Source organism: Hevea brasiliensis, chromosome 12 (genome assembly GCF_030052815.1).
Source record: "Hevea brasiliensis isolate MT/VB/25A 57/8 chromosome 12, ASM3005281v1, whole genome shotgun sequence".
Lineage (NCBI taxonomy): Eukaryota > Viridiplantae > Streptophyta > Magnoliopsida > Malpighiales > Euphorbiaceae > Hevea > Hevea brasiliensis.
The window spans coordinates 653,986-674,407 of record NC_079504.1 but is presented as its reverse complement, the minus strand read 5'-3'; the positions used below and the strand labels follow the sequence as shown (position 1 = coordinate 674,407).

The 20,422-nt window shown below is 36.0% G+C and overlaps 2 protein-coding genes across 4 annotated transcripts; both read right to left on the bottom strand.

The window, feature by feature from the left end:
* Positions 1 to 314: 314 nt before the first annotated feature.
* On the bottom strand, positions 315 to 3,118 carry LOC110636118 (uncharacterized). 2 transcript variants are annotated; one of them, XM_021785671.2, is made up of 2 exons: positions 2,547 to 3,118; positions 315 to 1,709 (listed from the first exon to the last, which is right to left on the bottom strand). In XM_021785671.2, exon 1 carries the CDS (start codon positions 2,903 to 2,905, stop codon positions 2,573 to 2,575), a length of 333 nt encoding a protein of 110 aa, XP_021641363.2. In that variant the 5' UTR covers positions 2,906 to 3,118; the 3' UTR covers positions 315 to 1,709; positions 2,547 to 2,572. The 2 variants fall into 2 exon arrangements, with proteins under 2 accessions (XP_021641363.2, XP_021641364.2); XM_021785672.2 differs by lacking the exon at positions 315 to 1,709 and adding an exon at positions 1,898 to 2,227.
* A 421-nt stretch (positions 3,119 to 3,539) lies between these two features.
* LOC110636107 (ubiquitin-like domain-containing protein CIP73) lies at positions 3,540 to 13,081 on the bottom strand. Of its 2 annotated transcripts, none has more exons than XM_058130758.1 (18): positions 12,827 to 13,081; positions 11,547 to 11,697; positions 11,107 to 11,224; positions 10,806 to 10,913; positions 10,467 to 10,585; positions 10,268 to 10,351; positions 9,450 to 9,638; positions 9,297 to 9,366; positions 9,077 to 9,222; positions 8,293 to 8,457; positions 8,141 to 8,212; positions 6,980 to 7,100; positions 6,580 to 6,906; positions 6,369 to 6,493; positions 6,077 to 6,298; positions 4,602 to 5,240; positions 4,285 to 4,440; positions 3,540 to 4,114 (listed from the first exon to the last, which is right to left on the bottom strand). In XM_058130758.1, the coding sequence occupies exons 2-18, from the start codon at positions 11,673 to 11,675 to the stop codon at positions 4,043 to 4,045; spliced, it is 2,862 nt and encodes a 953-aa protein (XP_057986741.1). In that variant the 5' UTR covers positions 11,676 to 11,697; positions 12,827 to 13,081; the 3' UTR covers positions 3,540 to 4,042. The 2 variants fall into 2 exon arrangements, with proteins under 2 accessions (XP_057986741.1, XP_057986742.1); XM_058130759.1 differs by having other exon boundaries at positions 6,580 to 6,873.
* Between the last annotated feature and the right edge of the window lie 7,341 nt (positions 13,082 to 20,422).

Sequence of the window (20,422 nt, the reverse complement as noted above, 5' to 3'; positions counted from 1 at the left end):
TTTGGTTCCTAATTTTAAATTTACCAAATTCAGGAGTCAAATCACGCATAACCCACCAACTCCAATAGTCCCCACTTATAAAATATTACTTTCTTTACGCGTTTTAGAATCATACTTCAGAATGCAGCCAGAAGCCAAGAAATTTAATTATGGGCGTTTTGGTTTCGTTAGGAAACTCCACGAGCTAATAGGACAATTCAACCACAATTTGCGGGCCAGTCATGCTGAACCTATGGACAAAGGAAAAGTGAAGGTAATGTTTACACAGACACAATTTCCTGGCAATACTTCGTAACAGACTAACAGCATTCCCATTTCACAGAATCACAGTAGCGCATAACCGAATAAGTCGACACAAGTTAGCAAACAGTACATTTCCATTCCAGAAAGCCAGCCATACATGCTTCTTATACATCAAAGTGTTTTACGCTATAAGTGTTTTCCGCTATTTACATCCACTGAAGTGAGTGTCTTTCTATTCAACCAAAGCTTTTCCGGCCACACGTAAAAATCAAACCTTAAAAAATGTGTTACTTGCACCTATAATGATCAACCAACACATGTCAATTGCGATAGAGTCCATGAAAACATTAAGATAGACCAGAATTTAAAATTAAAATAGGAAAGTCCAGGAACACCAACCAAATCAAATTGAATTTCCTATTTTGGTTATTTACTGCAACAACAAAATGATGCTATTCCTTGTCATCTACCTCTCATCTGCAACCACCCTCCTCAGCCTAGGAGCAATGCCTAGAGTGATTGACATTCCCCATCAATTAGAATCATTTTTTCCATTCTAAAATAACTATATCAAACAATTACACAATAGAAAGCCTATAACATTTAAAAAGGCTCTTTGACTCAGAAACTAAAGTGGGAATTTCATTACTCAATTGTTCTGAATAGATGTAACTGACAAGCAATGATCCCACTATAACGGTAATTACCAGGCTTTTATTTCTTTTTCAACACTTCATGAGTTTGTTCTTGGGCTGTAAGGAAGACAGGCAAGGCAGTTTGGATAAGTGGGGCGTCATTAGGTTCTCATTCATTATTTTGAAATTTTAATCTACAGAGTTTTAGCCAAGTTGATGATACATGATGTCAACTTCTAAGATATTCATGAATACAATCACCTTTGTCAATAGCAAGTATTAACATCAAATAACAAAATATAACTCACATCTACCTAGTGATGAAATAAAGACAATTATGAACTCCCTTAATCAAACTGGCAAAAAAAAAAGCTGCTAATTCCAAGCTGGTGAAAACAAGTTAAACTTACACAAAAGCATACTTATCAATGAAAACATCCATTAATCTCAGTGAGAAATTCGTGTAAATGATAGTCTCCCAATTGCTGAGACAACGTGTATGGTGAGATACAATTTAAGGATCATGGAAACCAGCATTGACTTGCCAAATGCAAAGGCTAACCAGACAGCAGACACATAATTTGTTTACCAAAGGATTGATAATGAGCACTGTTAATAATGTTACCTGGACGTCATGCACATCCAAAGATTTAGGAATGTGTCCAGCTGTTGGACTTGTTTATTTCCAAATTTATACTTTCAACTAATTTAAAGAGTCAGAGCATGCCGACATCCAAACATCGCTATCCGACGGCTATACTTTAGGGTAATTGATGAGTCAAAATAACCAAGGGTAGCACAATAGAAGGTCCACTACTGTCAGCCAACAACCTGCTCAATATATGAAGACAAAACACCAATTGTTTCTCCACTCACAATCTCCTCAAAATGAAATCCCACCTTTTCAGAAGGCCTTTATTTTACAATAATTTGAACATACCAAAAAGATTAGATGATAATGATGGAGAAAGAGAGAGAACTGCTAGGAGACACCACTCACATTAGCAATCTAGGCCCACAATCGAAAATTTCCTTCCCTTTGCAATGCAGCCGAATAATCCCTTTATCAACACAAAAACACATCTAACATCTGAGATAAAATACAATCTAGTGCTAACAATTTTAAGTCAGCAACGCTAAAACCAGTAAACCATCAGAATTAAATCCTCAATTCAAAAGACTACGATTGAAACCTATCAGGACATTGGAATTGCAAGATTTTCTAGTGTCAGAAATCATGCACTCAGACAAAGACTACCTCATTAATTCTGTCAGCATGATATGCATATCATAATTAATGTGCTACCTAACTTGCCAAGCATTTCAAGAGAATCACGTATGTCCCAAACCTAAAATCAGAAAACAATCACTTAAATAGAAAGCACATAGCCAAAATCCACAATCTTGCCTCACAAAATTCAAGGAGAAACCCTAAAGAGATACTGTGATACAACAATATATGAGTAGCTGAAACAATAATCTCAATTGATATTGATTCATTTTCGTCCACACTAACAGAAAATAAGCAGAAAACAGCATTATAAGCACTTGTAAGACATACTAAAAGTATGAATTATTCAAAATCATTTAACAAAGCGATATTTTTTTTGCCTCATAGACATGATATTTTTTTTGTCAAATCATAGAAAGAGGTAGAAAAGAACTCACATGGAAAATTAACACCAGCTTTCATTTCAATCTTCCTCGCCGAATAGAACGCGAAGGCGAGATGCGAAGAGGCCGGTAGGGTCGAGAGAGGCTTCGTGGAGTAGGCCACGCTTGATGTTATTCAATCGATCGGTTAGGGTTTGCTGCTCTTGCTTAAGAGCTGAAGTGTCTTCCTGAAGGTCATGGAGACGGTACTTTTGACCTAAGGATCTGATACTCAAAAGCAGTATCCCTGTCATTGCGAAGAACTGGATGAAACTGTCTTTGCGCTTCATTGCGTTTGCTATAAACCCTAACGACTTTCTAGAGCTTTGGGCGGCTGTGGTATTGGCTGAGCCCGGCGGCACTGAGGATGCCATGTCGCCAAAATACGTCTGATAAAGCACTCAATGCAGCGAAACAGAGAGTCAGGAGAGCTGTGGTTCGGCTATAAGCGCCCCACGGTGAAAATAGAAAAACGACGCCGATGAGTGCGACTGTTGAATATATTTTTCTAACGAGACAAAAGCGAAATCGGTCCAATTGGCTTTTTGATTCAAGGGATCAAAATTACAACTGTAAGTCTGCATTCTGTAAGGTCTCATCAGTTCTAATTTTAATTTGATTTGAACTCTAATTCATTTTAATTTGATCTGAACTCTAATTCATTTTAATTTGATCGAATATAATAATTAATTTTTTAAAAAATATAATTATAATTTTAATTAATTGCAACATAATTTCGATTTAATTTAAATCAACCCGGTAAAAGAAAGCTTAAGTTCTCAGATTGCCATGAATAATTTCTCAACATGAATATCAATTTTATTTAAGATGGATAACAAAAATTTTAAATTGTTTTTCTCCTTTCCATAGCCTATATAGCCCACCGACGATGGATCCTTAAAGAAGATAGAAGCTGGAATTTTTATATGCTAGAACACAAAAATAATTTTACCGACCATGTTCATGTTCGAATTAGTAATAAATTCAATAATTTTAAGTGAAATCAAATACCAACCCAAGCAAGATAATTGCTATTAGTTCGAAGCTAGATAACTACATCATTCAATTGGATTGCTATTAGTACAAAGCCGCCTAGGATTTATCCCCTGGATGACTAAAAAGAAACAAAACGAAATACTAAGATCTCATTTGAGTCAAGCTCTTTCTTTACACTTTTTAGGAAGCAACGTATCTTCATGGAGGTAAAATCACCTTTCGGAACGTCACTTCCCAATAAAATATCAACCAAATAAGTTGAATTTGTTAACTTTCTGGGAACTTGCCCCCAATCCCTCGAAACGGGAAACTTAAAATATTGAATTTATATCATAAATACTAATTCACAATAAACCGAAAAATCATATCGATGTTTGCTTATAACATGGAGCGTAGAGCTCCATGCCGATTTGTACAAGCTGAAATCATTTTCAAGGTAAGCCTGGCTGAGATAATAGTCTCTGGCGAACCATTTCTGGACGCTTGAAATCATAAGAAACCGCCTCTCCAAGAAATCAAGACTCATCCTCCCCAGCGTCACTCTGAAGCAGCTGATGTATATCACGCTGTAGCATCTCTATGTAATCCTGCATAAGCCAAATGTAGTCTCAAGTCTATTATATATATATATATATATATATATAAACAAAACATAAATGCGCGATGGTGCTTCAACAAATATCCACTCCATACAGTAAAACTGGTTCGAGTTCAAGGTAGAAGAATAAAAATTATGAAGATCAAAAGTAAAACATACATGGACTAGATCCGCATTGTTGCTCAACTCCTGCACAATATCTAGGGATCCGCTTTCATTCCCATTCAACCTCCCTGCATTTTCAGCTACAGCTCGGAAAATATCTCCAGGTGCATTGAAATGTCCAATTCTCTGAGCCACATCCTGGAGGTCGATCTAAAGACAAAACAGGGAATCAGTCGCATCGGAAACAATGAGCTTCCTAGTCGAAAAATTAATTGCTTCCTGTTCCTAAACATGAGAAGTAGGCTCATAAATAGGATTTTACTTCTATTAAATTCTCATAGTGCTTCATTTTTCTTTTCAAGTGTACAAACCTGAACATTTTGATCATTGGGTTTTTCATTTCCACTTGATCTCCTCTCATTATACTGCTGCTGAGCTTCAGGTTCTACATGAAAGAATGGCTGAGCAGCTGACCCACGACTGAGAACCTGGGAAACTACTGGCATCATCTGTTGGACCATCCTAGAAAGATCAATGCCACTGCCTTGGCCACTTCCCAAACCTGAGAACATATTCCCAAGGTCTTGGCTTTCTACCTGCTGAGCAATTTGGCTGACAGTACTCATTATTTGGGGGTTCTGAGTGAGCTGTTGCAACATATTCCTCAAAACATTGGGAGAGCCAACCCCAGTTTGCTGTGAGACACCTGCCAACAAACCATTCAAGGCAGGACTATCTATCACCTGAGACACAACACTAGAAGTACCAAACTGGGCATCAGAACCTTGTTCTCCCAGTGGACTATGCTCCAAGTTCCTGCAAACAGATGAAGGTATTTGACTTGAATGTATCTCATTTGCACCCACCCTATTTGTACCAGAGCTAAGAGATGCAAGAGATTGTAATGGCTGTTGACCAGTCATTCCAGTGTTCAGGTTCTCACAGACAGGAGTATTGCTCGTTCCAAGATCACCACTCTTCACCACCGATTTTGGCTGCCTGGTTTTCCTCTAGTAACATCAACAACACAGAGACTTAGTTTTTATCTTCTTTTTAATTGCACAACAAACAAAAATAAATTCAAAACTTTCAAGCTGAAGTTTACAAGGATTCTATAATAGCAGTAATCATAATCTCATAGCATTTAAGCATTCGCAACAGATCTCATCATCACTTGGGGAAAAAAAAAGATAAAAGGAAAGAAGAGACGAAGCATATCAAGCACTAATTTGACAGTCAAATGAGGACAAGCAAATCTACCAGACCATAACATCAGATTCTTTTTACTGGCTAGAGGTTACAAATAATCTTAACAGATGGTAAAAATGGATAACAGTTTATGTAGTCCTTAATCTATATTTGTTTTTACAATCAACCGGATAGGACCAAGAACAAAAGATTTTAAAAATATCAGGACTTGATTGTAAAAGAAGATAAAGTTTTGGGACTATAGAAGTTGTTATCCATAATAAAAATCTGGATATATTGGATTTTGTAGCATCTCATGTAATCACATTTCAAAAATATGTGTCTCATCCTCATTCCTTAATCCATTGATAGGTGAATATATTCATTCAGTAGCGATGCACTCCCTCTCTCATGATTAGGCAATTTCAAGAAGTTTATGCAACAAATAATCAATAAAACAAATCCTGTAAAGACCAATAGCACTACCCTCCTGCATATCAAATAGCCTGCTTAATCAACTTCAAAAGGTTTGGGGCTAAATAGAGCCAAAAATGGTCCACATGATGTTTCACAAAATTGGGTCTAAGCAGATAAACAGTGAGATAGTAAGTTTCAATAAAATCAATTAATAAATAAATAATTCCAGGATGAAAAATACCTTGCATTCCAAACTCCCCATCGCTAATCCAAGAGGAACAGCTTCAGCACCTTCTGAAAGATCATGCTTCTCACTGGAACTAGGGGCATTTTCTGAAGTCTCTTCTGGCTTTAGTGAGGTTCCTCCATTTGAACATCCCACCGAGCAAGACGAAACATCTTTTGACCTCAAAAAACTCTCTGTCACCTCACCATTACTTCCTCGGACATGATCATCTTGATTCTGATCATTCCCAATAACTTAGTATTGGCCAAAATCACAAAGCATTTCCCAAACAGTGCACAAAACATACCTTTTGATCATGGCCATCGAACATTAACCCAGATAAGGTCACAGAAGATTCCCCAGCCCCACTGATCATCACCCCTTCAGGCTGTTTGTTGCTTGCACCATTACCTGTACCAGAAGTAACAGAGCCTGCAAATAGAGATAATATTTTTGTAAACATTGTTGGTTTCATATCAAATAAATTTTTAATGTTTTGATATCAAACAGCTAGATACCTGATGTAGGCTGGTTTTCTCCTTGCATGGCACCGACAAGACTTCTTAGTCGTGAATTAACTTCAGCTATTACAGAGGATAATGATGTAGAATCAGATGGAGGCTGTGAAATAGAAACACCTAGACCAGGTTGTGTGGCATTTGAAACAGAAACAGTAACACCAGTAGAATGTGAAGGCACTGCTGCTGCAATGACATTTTGCACTGGTAGCATCCGCACTGGGCCTGAACCACTAAAACCAGTACCATTACCCCGTTCTCCTTGCATCCCCTCCCCATTACTTGCCCGGGCACCTATGGTTGATACAACCGGTGCCAGTGAAGTACCTGATGATAAAAAGCGTCAAAAAGACCCAAAAGTGAAAGTGTGAATGGACATCAATTTGCTTGCTTTGCTTACCAGCATTTATATGGATATTTATGTTCCTTGGGGCACTACCAATGCCAACATGACCAGAACTCATGGGATTTGATTGTACAGAAGAACCACCAAAGAGGGAATTGGTTTGTAGGGGAAAAGGCTGGAAAAAAATAATTAAGAAAGTTGCATGAGGGTCCCACCAAATCAAAGCAAGAACAATCATGATAAATAGAAAGTAGTACAATAGGACTTGACCAAATCACAGCTGATGGAAAATGATAGTTATTTTTGAAATCAAAAAGAGAACCAATTCCTTGTTTTAAAACAAAATGTTAAAATTATAATACAAAACAAACAAGATTCCACAACATGCAGTGTATCACAGTTAATAGTTCCAATATAGTCATTAGCTTAGAAATCAGGAATTTTAAAATAGCCAAGACTTGCCTATCACCATGGTTTTCTGTCTGAACTCTGAAGATCCAAGGCTTACAAAGCCATGAGCTTCCAATTTAACAAATGCACCTATACATACTTTTAAATGATTCATTCAAGGCACAGCCATACCAACTACCCTTTCTTGTTCAAAACTTGGGTATATTTCAACAATACCTTCCAATTTGCACCACATTCCTCAAGGAACGCTATATTTTCAACTATTAGCAAGAAAAGTTTGATACCAAATTAACCTCAACTACTCAACTCAACTAAGCCTTTATCCCAAAAATTTGAGGTCGACTATATGAATTCTCTTTCTCCACTCTAAACGATTTTGGGTTAAATATCGGAAATATGTAATGCTTCTAGGTCATGTTGTACTACTATCCTCCAAGTCAGTTTAGGTCTACCCCTTCTTTTTTTTTCTATCCTCTACCCTAATGTGCTCTACTTGTCTAACTGAAGCCTCCGTATGCCTACGCTTCACATGACCAAACCACTTCAATCTCCCTTCTCTCAACTTATCCTCAATTGATACCACTCCTACCTTTTCTCTAATACTCTCATTACGGACTTTATCTAGTCTAGTATGGTCACTCATCCACCTTAACATTCTCATCTCCGCAACTCTTATCTTAAACACATATGACTCCTTCAGTGCCCAACACCCACTACCATATAACATGGCCGGTCGTATGGCTGTACGGTAAAATTTTCCTTTCAACTTAACCAGATTGACAAATTGTATAATACTTTACAAACCTGGACCATTATAGGATTAGGCCCTGATGGAGATATATAAACAGCAGGTCCGGGATTTACAGAAGAATCAGCCTGCAAGTTGCCACAAAATAATTATAAATAATACCTAATCACAAACTGAACAAATGCAGAGAGTATGCAGTAGGTCATACAGGAGATTGTCCCATTCGCAGTGTCAAGATTGTCCGACCAAGCTCCAAAAGAAGAGCACCTATGTGCTGCATTGCAAGGCCAACTTGAGCTGATTCTGTCTGAATTTGGCCCCTCACAGAAGGATTACTAGAAACTCCCTCTAGTTCCAAGCGTTCTGCAATATGCTACAAAGTTGCAGCATGTTACATGTAACATAGATTATAAGGTTTTCCAAAGGGGAAAAAAAAGGATTTGTTCATTTTAAAATAGATTATAAACAATTCCCTAGTAAGAAATTTAAATGCAAACATTGCCTCACTATAAATTAACAAGGCAGGCAGTTCTTAAGTTAACCTCGTAATAAATTCGTCAAACACTGCACTCAAAGCAGTGGCTTAATATAGAATACATCACTTATAGCATAAGAAAGACGTTACTATCCTACATATTGTTATCACTTAGTGTTAAACAGACTTTATTATCTCTGTAAAATTATCATATCAGCATTCACCAATCATAAAACCAAATGATACAACAATGCAGTAACTTTAAAGCAAATGCATACAAATCACTGTCCCAGATCCATAACCATATAATGGAGTCACATACAGCACCAAAACTATTGATAACTGTTTACACAAAGGCAAATTCAAAAATTCAGTATCAATTGTTTCAAAAAGAGGAAAGGAAATGAAAAGGGAGGGAGGGAGGGATGAGGGGGAGGAGGAGGAGGAGGAGGGGGAGGAGGGAGGGCGCGTGTGGGGGCTTGCAAGGAATTAAAGTTTTTGGGACATAGAGGTTTACAGATAATGCAGTGATCACATGACCACCGAGAAGCCGTTCTGCATGTCGCAGGACAATGTGCAATGCTTGCAATCCCCTTACATTAGAAGGTAACTCTACATTTGGGACATCTCCTGTGTTGTTTGAAGTTGCGATTGGCTGGTACCCTAGATGAAGCAAAATGAGTTATTTTCAGCATTTTAAAGTGCAAAATAAGAGATAATGCCATTTTTATCATCACCATTTTGTGCCAGTGCCTGCTCCATATGCGTCATAAACTCAGAAAGTGTACTCAAAGAATCAGGAATTGGCTGAAACAAAAATGAGAATATGATGTTAAAAAAAGGTATAACAAATCACAAGGAAAACACACATAACTGAATAATTTATTTACCGAATGAAGCGAAGGAAGAGGTACTGCTGCAGTCAGAGGAATTTGCATGACTTGAGGTGGCAATTGAAATGGCTGACCAGGAAATGCCTGACCAGGCTGCATTTGATTTCCTGCTTGACTCTGACCGCTAACATTACTTCGTAAGCCATCTACTGTTTCATTTCCTCGAGTCTGACCACTAACATTTGACTGCAAAAAGCATTATAAACCTCTTAATATGTTCAATAGACATGTACAGAAAAGAATCACTTTATTCCTTTGAGCAATCAAAGTTTCTCCTCAAATGTGTTGCATTCACTATAACATCTTACAAAGATGAAAAATTAAAATATATCAAGGAATTTTATACTCCATCAAATGCTACCTTTGAAGCTTAAGTGCGTGAAATTCAACAGTAAAACAAAATTTAGACCCTCATAATGTTTATCCATGTTTAGCTCACGCACAGATCAATGTAGAAATAGAAGTTTAGCTTATGACTGCAACAACAAAAGATTGCAACAATTACGTGGACAAAAAAAAAAGGTGTTGACCAAGATCATGATCCTGTTGACTGCATGGAAGTCAAGGTATCATATGAAAAGAACAAGAAATCAATTAATTTTGTGCTCATGGTAATCAAAGAATTTCCTTGTTTGTAACACTTGGATGACTGATTTTGTTTCCTCACAATTCTGCTAGAGCAAAGTAAAAGATAGATTCCATATTTAATTTGTTTTTCCCAACCCAATGGGAAATGTCTATGTTAACAGTTAACTCAAATCACTTGTTCAAATTTCATAGACACTTCACCTTCCTTTCAGATAACGAGTACCTACCATGTTAGAGGACTGCATTCCACCAATGCCATTAATTGCAGTCTGACCCCCAATGCCAAAAGAGTTCAGCACCGCGCCAATAACCTATACTACAGATAACAGTAGATTAATAGACTTATATATTTAAGATAGAAATATCAGCACCTTTCACTGCACTTAACCCTGATTGAAGACCTCAATTAAAGAATGAAAAACACACCCGACTGAGGTCTGGAAAAATGCCTTCACCTTGCTCCCCAACATTAAAGGTCCCAAGAACTATACTGTGTGATATTTGCCCAACACGATTTTGGGGGATGCCAGCACTAGGATCATTACCTACCAATTTGAACAGGAACCACTGGTTCATAAAGTTAAAAGAGATAGCTATTTGTTTTAAGAAGGAAAGTATGTAAGAAGACGAAAGGGAGAAAAGAAAGAGAGAAGAGGAGGAAGGAGGAGGAGAGAGGGGGGGAGGGGGGGGGGGGGGGTGCTGGTTAGGGTGGCGGAGCTTCAGTGTCACATTATAGAATAACCAAACTAACTTAAAAATCAGTACCTCGGTTACCATTATTTGCATTTGTGTCACCAGAACTTGCATCAGTTGAAGGTTGCAACTGTGCTGGCTGCCTTGCAACCAAGTGCAAGGTATGCCCATTCTCCACTTCTAAAACTAGTCAAGGAACAAGATGATAATAATAATAATAATAATAATAATAATAATAATAATAAAGTAGCAAATGTATAACCATGTCACATAGTTGCACAAAGAAGATTAAACAGTCTTACTAGTAAAATAATAAAACACATTGACACAAATCTCACAGGCATGAAACTTTATAACCTAGTTGATGGGATACGATATTCAGAAAGGAGATGTTCATCCTTCAAGACCTTTCCCCGGAAAATCAGTCTTTGCTGACCTACTGGAACACCAATATCCTTAGCTATTTTCTCCTTGAATGCTGAAACTAGCGTCTGAAAACATTCAGAATGCAACCGCATTAGCTAGAATTGTATAAACAAAAATATCTATGCAATTCCTAACAGCATGCACTCTTTAAAAATGTTTCCTTTGACATGCTTAAAATTAAAACACATGACATGCTGGATTCTTGAATCCTATTATCAATTCTTGCCTATCCAATGACTTGAGGAGTTTTTCCACAAGATGCACGAGGCATCAACCAAAGATATTATTCAAAACTGTCAACGCTAAAAGTTGAAAAAAAAATATATAAATAAGAACAGTACGTTAGAAATTTTGAGAAGAAAAATAGAAACAAAACCTGATGCTTACATTTTTATCCACCTGAAAATTGTAAATCTGAGAATCTAGAGTCTTGATATTGAGCTCTATTGCTGCATCTGAACTTTCTCCTGATATGTTGCTTGTACTAGATCCATCATTGGAGTACTGATTTGCCATAATACCTCAGTACAGCAAGATTCTAAAACACAAAAATCAAACAAACAAACACTACCCCAGTAAGTAAACTATTCCCCAAAATCTGGGGAATTAATGTCTCTAAACCCTTAGGCAAAGACAGACAGAGACATTAATGATTAACCACCAAAAGAGCAATGCATTCAGTCATTAGGATGAAACACAAAGTTAAAGCAAACACAGTGTTCAGTGAGAGAAAAATGCTTAGGGAGATTTGGTTAAACATTGAACCATGCATGATGTATCTGCAAAATCATTCATCAATCAGTAAAGAAAACAAAATGACCTAGTCATCTTACAATATCTGTAGACTCAATGTATGGTCCAGGTCCACAGAATCTTCTCAGAGAAATTATTCATTTAATGATCTCCACAATCTAGTCACGTGGCCATATATTCATTTTACAAGCAACCATAACATAAGAATTATAGTTAATGTGACATCACAAAAGCCAACAGAAACATTTTAAAAAGCTAAAAAGCTAATGAAGTCAACCTCTGAGTTTCTAGTTTGGTATGTAGCACTTGTTTTATGTCTTAAACAACATGAAGACAAATGTGAAACTGATATGATTTTTTCAAATGAAAATCTTGTAAAAGGAGTAGCCATTTCAAGCATAAATTGATACCATCAAATAGAACAAGGCAATCTAATTTTCTGATCACACGTTTTACACCTCTTTCCCTTTTTTTCTCCCTTTATAAAATCGTTTAAACACACTTTAATAAGCATAACATAAAGTCTGAGCTGCCTAATGATTCATAATGCAAATGAACATTAAAAATCCTAAGTTAGCAAATTTTCTTCGTGTCATTAAAAAGGGTCACAAGTACATCCCAGCTCAAAGTAAAAACAAATGCTTGCCTCTTCCAAAATGCCGCTTGCCCCTAACTCCCTAATGACAAAACGGTACATGCATGGCTAAAATTACATAATCCCCCAAACAAGTGAGATCGATTTTGATTTCAAATCCAAAGCAATCCAGGTAATATTAACTCGGGCAGAATATACTAAGATCGAATTTAAAGAGAGATCGCATTTTGCTGAAATTATTCTAGGATTTATAACAACGAACATTTGTAGATATGTGAGAAGAGAAAACACAGAAAAATAAGCAAACATGAAATCGAACCTTTTCTTTTTCTCTCCTTTTTAGGTGTGGAGAATCTGAAAATGAGGATGAAGATTATATTGTGATTTTTTTTATTTGATCACCTAAACGATCACAGTAGGCGGGATTGAGAGATGACTTTTGGCCGAAGCTAAAGCTAAGATCTTTTCTGGATTCACCGATGTTAGCCTACTTAGCCGGGTTAAGCTTGGGTTTAGATTCCAGTACAATCTAGACCAGGAATCGGTCCATTGACAGGAGTCAACCGTTTTATTGACAATGGTATTAGTTTAAAGTGATTGTGGATTTGGTTTCCGGTCCGCTCCATGACCATTTCCATTCGGATTTCGGATCCGATGCAAGGACAGTGGTCGCGTCAAAATAAAATAGGATTTGGCTTTCTCTAATTCTTTTCTTTTCCTGCTGTTCATCGTAAATTTTTAGTATTTTCAATATTCAACTTAATTTAAGAAAAATAAACATATTGTAATCCGGTTACATTCTTAATAATTTATTTATCTATGATAGAATCTCTGATTTTAATGCATTAATCTCTGATTTTAATGCATTTTCAATATTTAATTAAACTTTATATTTAATTTTATTTCAAACTAATTAACCTAAATTGATCTTATTTTTTATTAATTCAATGCATATTGTACTTAATGATTTGATTTGAAATAAATTATTTATAATAAAATAATTAAAATAAATTCTCATAATTATGCTGGAATTTTATTTTTTAAAATTAAAAATTTTTTAATTAAAAAAATTAAATTATTTTATTTTAAATATAAAAATTAGTAAAAAAATAAAAAATCAATAAATTAAATAGCAGCAAATAGGCTATATATATTTGAGATTATCGATTTTAATTTAAATATCAAATAATTGAATAAATATATAGTTTAAATGGTTTATTTGTACAATAAATTTGTACTAAATACATTTATCAATTTTAAAATTGACCTAGATTGGTTTAGAATCGTGACTAAATGCATAATTTCGTATAATTTTTTTTTTTTTGAATTTTAAGGATTATTTTATTTTTTTTCTAACGGATTTATGAAATAATGAAATCTACTTTTTTTTTTTTCATTTCTATGAAAAACAATAATAAAAAAGTACGGATTGTATGGCCTCTATACGTGTCTTTTACTATTTTGGATCCAAATACCCAAACGGGAGGAAGCTCACCCATTTAAAGATGAATTAAAAAAAAATAAAAATAAAAATAAAAATAACAATAAAAATAAGAAGAAGATTATTTGACAATAATAAAGGTGGACATTATTTGATTTAAATAGGATAAATTAAATTAAATTATATTAATTTAGTAATTCAATTTAAATTTTTATTCATTTAAAGATGAATTAAAACAATAAAAAGAAGAAGAAGACAATTTGTCAATAATAGGGGTTAGGATTATTTGATTTAAATTAAATAAATTGAACTAAATTATCTTAATTTAATAATTCGATTTGATTTTTAAAATAATTCGATTCGATTTGATTTTATATTATAAAAATTTTGGTTAATTCGGTTTGGTTCGATTTTGAAGATAAAAAAATCGATTGATCCCAAACGAACTTAATAGTTTTATTGATTTTTGAATTGATTTATTTTTATGAAAAATTTAAGAATTATATGTAATTTTATATATATAATGTCACGACCCAACCTATGGGCCGGACCGGCACTAGGACCTGGGCCAGCTTAAAGCCCCCGAGGCCCGTAGTAAGCCTAACTATTCCTCAAATTTATAACCAGGCCCACAATTTAGGCCCAATATGCATATAAAATAATTTAAATCAAACTGTTATAATTTCATTTCGAGCCAACTTAGCCCATAAATTTTCAGAAACTAAAATCAGGGGAGCCCAGCTCAACCATGTTACCTCATTTACAAACTGTTTAAATACCATACAAATCTTCATTTATTAATCTTAAAAATTTAAGTTAACACAACCTCTACCAAGGTCCACACTATTTCTAACACATGCGGAGTTCTAGATTTTAAATTTAGAAAAGATAGTAAAACAATTAAATAATCGACATTAAATCTGCGAGGAAGAAAACAGGTTGCTCTGTAAAATAACTCCTCCTGTGGCCTGGAAAAATATTGAACAGGAGTGAGCGTTCGACTCAGAGAGTAAAATATCAATTTTAACCATAATCTCTATAACTATCTAAAACTAATGCACCCTGTGGAGTGAAATATCACATCCGCAATATTATCACATCATAACAGCAAAAAGTAATTTGGAGCACTCACACACCCAGTAATGTCAATCATAATATATGGGAGCTGATCCCCTATATAGCTCTCTTAAATCCAACCTGGTGCCAGCGAAGAACTCAAGCCGGGCTTTCGCTTAATAAACCAAATCGGGGGTCCCAGCGAAGAACTCAAGCCGTGACTACCCCCCGAAGGATCGGGTCCCAACGAAGAACTCAAGCCGTGACTACCCGTCCTATCCATAGTCCACACCACATCACACGCACGCCAACGCACGCACACTGCTCCAAATTACCACAACAACATCCATGGCACTTTAACAGTTATGAATGCAACATAAATCGTGCCTAGAGTTTAACTACATAAATATATGCATATAAGTGATGCATGGGCATGCTTGAACATATAATAATATCGAAATTACAATTAAAATTAATATTTTACTCACAGTACACCGATGACTATTGTGGGCTTTGGATGCGTAAAATAGTGACCTCGATCACCTAATAATTAAATTATAAATTTATTAGTACTAAGTTAAGATAAAACTCTAAAGAGGCAATAGACAGACCTAATTCATGCAGAAAATCAGTGAGTTTCTATACCAGGACCTACCCAACTGCAAAAAGGCTCAAACAACACTTCTAAATTCTCAATTCCCACAATCACATCTCATCAATATCACATGGCCCCTCCTGGGCCCTCCAAATCAGACAATACTCAAAATCTTAAAAATTACGTTTTAGTCCCTATAATTGACATTTTTCAAAAATCCACTCAAACAAGCTCTAAAAATTCTAAAATTTTACCCCGCGGTCCTTAATAATATTATAAGGTTATTGCAAAATGAATTGTAATTTTCTAGTCACCCATGAATATTTTATTCAAGAATTTTACTCAATTCCATAAGTTTCCAACAGCTAACATATTATTAATTCAACCCAATTTAATATTCACATATTTAAACCTCCATCCTCAAGCTTCAACCAATCATATAAAATTTAAACATCTTAATTTCAAACAATCTTATATGCCTATATGCTAAAAATCTAACTAAAATCCATCCATATTTCTCAAAAATATTCTACGATCACCCAAAAATTCAACTAACACCATAGAATATCTCCAATTTTTCCTGTTTAAGAAACACTGTATTTATGCTCCACAGACAGAGAAATAATAGAAATTGTCTTACCCGAAGTTTATCTGTGTCTCAAAAATTCCAAAAATTTATGAGGAAGCCTCTGGAAGTTGAACCATCTCCATAGCTCACCAGACCACGGCCACCGCGCACGGTGGCCGGCCGCCGATCGCCGGCGACATTTGCCGGGTCTGATCATACCACCATGTTCCTCTCCTCTTCCTCAATCCATATGTGGTCTCGGATCGTCGATCCAACGGTCGGATCGTCGTAGATCTGACGAAAAAGCTTGAAAAACCCGAAACTTCTCTCCTCCATATCTCACTCATCCGGCCTCCATTTGCTTCAAAATTGGTATCAAAAGAAAGCTCTCGGAACAAGCTTTCCAACGCCACCGGAATCGCCTCGATCGGACGTCGGATGAAGCCGGAATCGCACCGGAAAGCCGCTGCCCATTGTGCGCGCGTTTTCTCTCTCTTCTCCCTCTCTTGCCGCCGTTTTCTGGTGGTCTGGCCGTCGCGGAGGGTCGCCGGCCGGGTGGGGAACTGCTTGGGACGTCGCTGGTCGGTCACCGGAGAAAGGAAGAAGAAGAAGAGAGGAAAGGAGAGGGAGAGAAGAGAAATGGGGGGGGGGGAGGTTCCTCCTCCCGTTTTTGAAAATTTTTCTTTTTTTTTTTAATTAAAAAGGCTGTTGTGACAGTGGGAAACCCACTGTCACACGCCAAATCCCATCATTCAATCATTTTTTTTTTTTTTTTTTTTGTTTTCTGGGTTGTTACATTCTTCCCCCCTTAAGAAAAATTTGTCCTCGAATTTTCGAATAAACAAGAGATATGGAAAAGAAGATTATTGAAACAAGTGCAATCATTACTCCTCCAGCTATGCAGATATTGGTAAAACATTTATTCTTCGAACTCTTCGTATATTATATATGACATTCTACTGTTCTCTGATTCTACTATAGTGTCCTATTTGTCATCATCTCTTTCTAGAGATGCTTTTATCTCTTGGCTATTCATTGACCATTCTTCTGATACCTCAGGTATTCATTATAACTCTATTACTCTCGACTTGATATCTGATAACTTTAATTAACCTTGGCGCTTACCTCACTTTTATTACGCCCTAACGTGTCTCTTAGTGACTTCAGTCCTCATCCCTTAGTTTCAATAATCTCTGTTTCCCCAAAACATGACTTATGTTCCTTATTTCATGGTATCCTATGAGTAGCTTTCTTGTAGCACCTAATCCAGGCATCTTGTTCGAGATCTTTACTCTTCTTATGACCTCAGTGGTCAATACCTATAAATCTTCTCACTCCCATGATACTTCAAATTCTTAATCTCTTTTGTGTCATTACTAAGGTACTTAGACCAATCCTCTATCCATCTTATGTAACTAGTCAGGTAGAGTCTCCTCCAAGGGCCAAGTGTATCATTTATCAACATTGAAAAGCAAACTGGGTCTCTCCTTCTAGGTAACAAAAGTGTTTACATTCCCTGACAACTCAATCCAATGCGACTTTATCAATTCTTACTCATTCTCTGGAATGGAAATATCTAGACTTCTTCCTATAGCTTCTTAGTATGTGGCCTACTTCTAATACATTGACACTTAGATCGAGGCTTCACTACTCCTTTGATCTATCATCTCATAATAACTTATTTTAAACATTCCTTAGTGTGTTCCTAACATACCTATTTCTCCTTATCCTCATCATTATAACTGGCTCTATCGAGCTCTCTTCCTGTCTTTTGCATCTTATCCACTTCCCTTTTCCTATTTTTGGTATTGTTGATATCTTTTCAACCTGCTGTACTTATTCCTTAATTTTAATCCTATTTCACCCTTACACCTTTTCCTTCAAGAATGTTCATCCCATCATCAACTTTAACTTTCATTTTATTTCTTAGTCTTATCTTGATTACTAGTTCTATTACTCCGGGAATTCTAACCTTACGATTTACTCCTACCAGCACATTCTTCATCTTATGTAACACTTATAATTAGCCATAGAAAATTTTTCTTGTATCCCCTTTTTCCAACTTAACTATCAGAACATTATCATTCCCTACCTCTATTGTTATTCTGTCGTTATTGCTTCACTGCAAAGTGATTCTGTTGATCATACTAACAATGTTTGCCTGACATTCATAACGAATCTCTAACTACCTTCTCACTATCTCAAAAGTCTAAACTAAGTATATGTGTCATTATCTATCATTCTTTTCCTATCATCATACCTATTTGATCCCTTAGATTGACCTTTATTCAACTTACTACTTACTAACTTCTTTTTCTCTACCTAATTAGGTAGTCCGCCATACCATCGTACACCTTCTAGCATTTACTCATTATTATTGTATTCCTCGCCTAATCTTCTTGATACTGTTAACAAGCTAAAAGAATCTTGTCCCATTGCTATCCACTTCTCTTTAGGAATAAGGAATAGATAAAGTATGATCCAATCATGTAACTCCAAGCTCTATATTTTAGCTCCTGTCACAATCTCAACTACATCATGCTATGAGTATCACATTACTAGATTTTATACCTCCATCACTATTCTCACTAATATGGTCCCATTTCGAGTTCTCCATCCTTGTCATTTACCTTGCCAAGAATAACACTTAGCCTACCCTATATCTTAACTTTGTTCCTTTTATTATGAGCTCTTCAGGTTGTCCTTCCGTTTATTTCCTTTGTTTTACCCAAAATAGAACTTGACTATTCTATCCCTGGTTCCATTCTTCTTCCAAACATGACAGCTGTACTTGCTGACTATATCTTTCAGAGTCTCTACCGCGTTATCACATGTCTGTGCCTACTCAGATTTGGTCCTTTGACCACTCTAGCTAGTACTTCCACTAGCATTTAGATTATATTGCACTTGCAATCAATTGTCCAAACCTTCATTCTGCACTTTCTCTATCCATTGGCCTTCTGCGATTTATCTTCGCTAATTTATTACTCTTAACACTATTATAATTAGATTATACTACTGTTTGAACAATATGAAGTCAGAAAGGAACTCAAGAATTTGCAATCATACCTTTATCATATGATTTCTATTCTTATCCTTTAGTTTACATAATACCCTTACTACCTCGAGAACTGATTCTGTAGTAATTTTATTTATTTGTTATTATTATTATTATTATTATTATTATTATTATTATTATTATTATTATTATTATTATTTTCCATGTTTACTCAATTAGCCACAACTTAAGATTCCGGGCACCCAAATCCGTCATCCAATTCAAAGGATTTACATCCCTCGTGATCTGATTATATATGATTCCTATAATGAAACTTGTATCCTTTGCAGGATACCCGAGCCAACTACTCTCTACCACACTCTACAGTCCCATCTGGGACACTATTTTGTTGGTCACCATTATTAGTAATAACCTTCGATCCCTTATGAAAAGATAGGACTATACCCTAACTTACTGCAACAAAGATACTACATTTACCACCTTGCCCAAACCATGTCAAATTAATGACTCTCCTATCATATCATAGCTCTGTGAATCATCAATTCATAGTTTTGACCTTCCCTAGGTAGTAGGGTTGTACTTTATTCCATACTGATACACACAAGGTATACTATTCTCACTAAGCTATAAGCAAAACATCTGCCGTACTACAAAAATGATCCAAGATTCCATACTGAAGACTAGATGATCTCACTCTATAAGTGTCACCTTTACTTTGCAACTAATCCGAAACCTCTGGTCTGATGGCAACTCTTGATGTAACTCTAGCTTATGCTGGGGTAACTGAGTCACTGACTCTAGTTATCACCCAACTGTGACCTTTCAATATTCTAACTCTAGACTCTTAACCAGGAGTTCCCAACTCCTCTGCAAATATAGAACTCTGTTCTGGCATAACTGTACCAAAACAGAAGCCATCTCAAACACCCTCATTATGGAGCACCACGGGGATGCACGCAGCTCTACACAATAATCTCATGTCGATACTGTAATCTGCAGCTTACAGAGCAGACATCGAGAACATTGTATAGTTACTACGATACGTCCTGACAGACCAGGTCTCTTAATCTCTTATCTCTCTTGAATCTTCTATTATCATAAACTTGTTCTGACTGGGTCATCCACTGATGACTGCCAGCAGTGGTATCCTCATCCTTATCTAGGGCAATTGTACTTTCAAGACTCACCTTTATGTACTCGTGCCTTGCACGAAATGGGCACACCATTTAAACCCAT

Coding starts and splice junctions, on each gene's coding strand:
- LOC110636107 (XM_058130758.1), bottom strand. CDS start 11,675: ATGGCAAATCAGTACTCCAATGATGGATCTAGTACAAGCAACATATCA. Junction 9,639..10,267: donor GAATGCAGTCCTCTAACATG/GTAGGTACTCGT, acceptor TGCTTTTTGCAG/TCAAATGTTAGTGGTCAGAC. Junction 6,907..6,979: donor AAATATCCATATAAATGCTG/GTAAGCAAAGCA, acceptor TTTTATCATCAG/GTACTTCACTGGCACCGGTT.
- LOC110636118 (XM_021785671.2), bottom strand. CDS start 2,905: ATGGCATCCTCAGTGCCGCCGGGCTCAGCCAATACCACAGCCGCCCAA.